This window comes from Miscanthus floridulus, chromosome 7, assembly GCF_019320115.1.
Source record: "Miscanthus floridulus cultivar M001 chromosome 7, ASM1932011v1, whole genome shotgun sequence".
In the NCBI taxonomy this organism is placed as follows: Eukaryota; Viridiplantae; Streptophyta; class Magnoliopsida; order Poales; family Poaceae; genus Miscanthus; species Miscanthus floridulus.
In genome coordinates, this window is record NC_089586.1 from 6,091,855 (window position 1) to 6,094,987 (window position 3,133).

The 3,133-nt window shown below is 56.5% G+C and overlaps 1 protein-coding gene across 1 annotated transcript; it reads left to right on the forward strand.

Annotated features, from left to right (window-relative positions):
- The first annotated feature begins 202 nt into the window (after window positions 1–202).
- LOC136464972 (uncharacterized) lies at window positions 203–1,745 on the forward strand. The gene is made up of 3 exons (XM_066463892.1): window positions 203–592; window positions 739–1,261; window positions 1,340–1,745. Exons 1-3 carry the CDS (start codon window positions 400–402, stop codon window positions 1,743–1,745), a joined length of 1,122 nt encoding a protein of 373 aa, XP_066319989.1. The 5' UTR covers window positions 203–399.
- Window positions 1,746–3,133: the final 1,388 nt, after the last annotated feature.

The following is a 3,133-nucleotide window of genomic DNA, read 5'->3' on the forward strand; positions in this document are numbered from 1 at the left end:
AGAGAGAGAGAGAGGGGATTGCCGAATGGGCCGCGTCACACAAAGCGGGCGAGCGAGCAGGAGCAGCTGGTATGTGTTGCGTACTAGCAGCTAGCTGTAATATATATATATACACCTCAGCTTTTGCTGGCTAGCACGCCAAAAAATCACCATTATATCCAGTCCAGTAGCAGGGAGGAGGGAGCGAATATATTGCAGATGACCAACATCGTACCAACACGTACACCAGCATAGGAATAGGAAGGAGGGGTGCTGCAATGCGCTGCTACTAGCGGTCAGCAGCATCGGCGACGAACTCCAGCTTCCATCGTCGATCGATCGGTCGTATCGGATCGGAGTCGGAGGGCCACATCAGATCACCGTCGATCCTCGCTAGCTCTGCCCCAGCGGATCGATCAGATGACGAAGGAGCCGCATCAGAATCAGATGGTGGTCATCAGCACCCGCAGGCTACTCATCCTGCTGGTGCTGTTGGGATTCGCCGCGGTGGCGGAGGCGACGGTGCCGGCGGCCAGCACGGTGGTGGCCGGCATGGTGTTCTGCGACCAGTGCAAGGACGGCGCCAAGGGACTCTTCGACTACCCGCTCTACGGTACGTACGGTGGTTGGGCATCCATCATCGCCTGCTCTGGTCCTGCACTGCACTTCACATGCTCTTGCTCCTGCCCACCTAACCCATCCAATCCCATACATCACGAACCAGACGTGCACTGCATGCTCTTGCTCTTGCCATTGCAGGGGCGCGCGTGGCCATCCAGTGCGGCGGCGGCGACACCCCGCTGACGGTGCGGGAGAGCAACACCAACTGGTTCGGCGGCTTCTCCGTCCGCATGGAGGGATCCCCGGACATGAACCGCTGCACGGCGCGCGTCGTCCAGGGGACGGGACACTGCGGCGGCGCCGCGACGTCCCCCGGCGCGCCGCGCGAGCTCACGCTCGCCTTCCGCATGCTGGGCCTCGCGCTCTACACCGTGCCGCCGCTGCTCTCGCAGCCGGAGGAGGCCATGGACTTCTGCCCGGGACACGACAGGTCAACACGCGGCGGCAGCAGGCCACCCGTCGCCCAGGCGCCGGTGCCGGCTTCCTCTTCTCCGCTCCCGCCCTTCTGGCGCCGCAGGCCAAGGCTCCTGCCGCCCGTCTGGCGAAAACCGCCAACGAATTGGCCGCAGGAACAGCCCCACCAGCCACAGCCACAGGTCCTGCCGCCGCCGCCTCCTCCTCCTCCAACGGCACCATCGCAGGGCTCCGCCTGCACCTACGAGTACGTCGATCGTTTGTTTTCCTTTCCTTTGATTTCTCCTGACCGATCCAATCGTTGCATGCATGGCACTTGGCACAGCATGTGGGCGTCGCCGGACCACCGCTGCCACTGGAAGGTGCTGACCCCGAACACGACGGTGGCCATGGCGTTCGGGCCCCTGGCGGCGCAGCGGTACGGGTCGGAGCTGACTCTCGGGGAGGCGCTGGAGGGCCGCGGCGACATGTACCGGACGCTGCTCCGGGAGGCCACGGCGGCGCTGCTCAACGCCTACTACAACGCCCCCGGGGGTCCCTTCCTGTACCCGACCACGGCCAGCGTCATGGACCACATGAACGGCGCGCTCCTCAGCTCCGGCCAGAGGGTATTACTGGAGGGCGCGCGCTTCCGCAGGGCCAATGCCGGCGGTGGAGGACCAGCCGGACGGACAAGGCTGCCGTGCGACTTCACGCCCTGCGGCAGCTGTGCGCCTCCTCCCGCTGACTGACTTGCGAGTTGCGACTAGGAGGAAGAAGGACTATCCTAGCTCGATCTAGCTGAGCCTGCACTGATGCACGTCTGCACCTGCACCTGCACCTGGTGGAATCAAGGATCATACTGGCCGAGCAGTAGCCTATGTATTACTCAGTAGTACTAATTAATATATACTGGATCATCACCGTAAGGGTAATTAAACAAGATAGATAGTAACCTGAAGAACCAATTCAATGCAAGCAAGTATCCTGGATCAGATGGATTAGTGCAGCTAGGTAGTATGTGCTCGATCACCACACTTTTGTGCTGCAATGTGAGCTAGCCAGGTTAGTGAATGAGTTACTACTATATTATTACGTAATTTATTAATTATTTCATAAGAGAAGAAATTTACAACCAACTCTGGTGCGTGGTGCAGTTCGTTCATTCAAATTCAAATTATATACATTGTTGGGTGGATCGTTTGAATGAAAATTAAAAAGGATCCGAATGAAATTCCAACGTTCATTCAAATTAGTTCCTTGCTTGATCGAAGAGTGCAATAGTGATCATATATCATCATTATATATCGCTCAATCGATTGCACTTCCGTGAAGCACCAAAGGCTGCAAGGCAAGCATGTAAACATAATAGCCTATCCTATTTTGGGATCGCTGTAACAACGATCGTGTATGTATGTGTGTTGCGAACGGATCTATTTGATGCAATCACCATCCTTGATGAATGCTACGTGCGAGCGCGCCTCGGCCCTTTAGTAATTATTACTTGTTGATTGATGATCCTGAGAATAATAGCAGGCAAACAAATGTTTCTAAAAGTTGCATTGCATTGCACTAAGATGGCATAGCAAATTTGAATCCAGGCAGGCAGACTGGCACAGAATCAAATCATTCAATCAATCGTCAATATATAGTTGATGAAAGTTGAAAGAAAAGAGTGACTGCCTCTGCCTGCTGATTGCTGAATCATCAATCCACCAACCAGCATTTTACAACCAGCAAAGATCAAAGGGGATTTGTTGCGCTGCACGGCTGCACGGCCTGCACCTGCATCTGAAGTGGATGGATCCTGCCTGATTCGATTCCTCCCCAATGGGCAATGTGGGCAATGGCAGGATGGTAAGGAGCAGATCGGGCACAGCACGAGGCCGTTCTCATTGCACTCCCCGCATCGCACCACCACCACCGTCCCTGCTTTCTTCCGCCGCCTGCAGGAAGCCATGGTGGCGGCGGAGGCAGCGACCATGGGACGCGTGACAGCCAGCTTGCAGCTCCCCGAGCAGTCGAAGCAGGGCAGGAACTGTTAGTGTTGATCTCATCCGACTCAGCCCAACGGTCAAGTCGAGCCTTGATCCAGTGCCCTGATCGGGGGCATCCAATCAAAACCGAGGTTGGTGGGCCC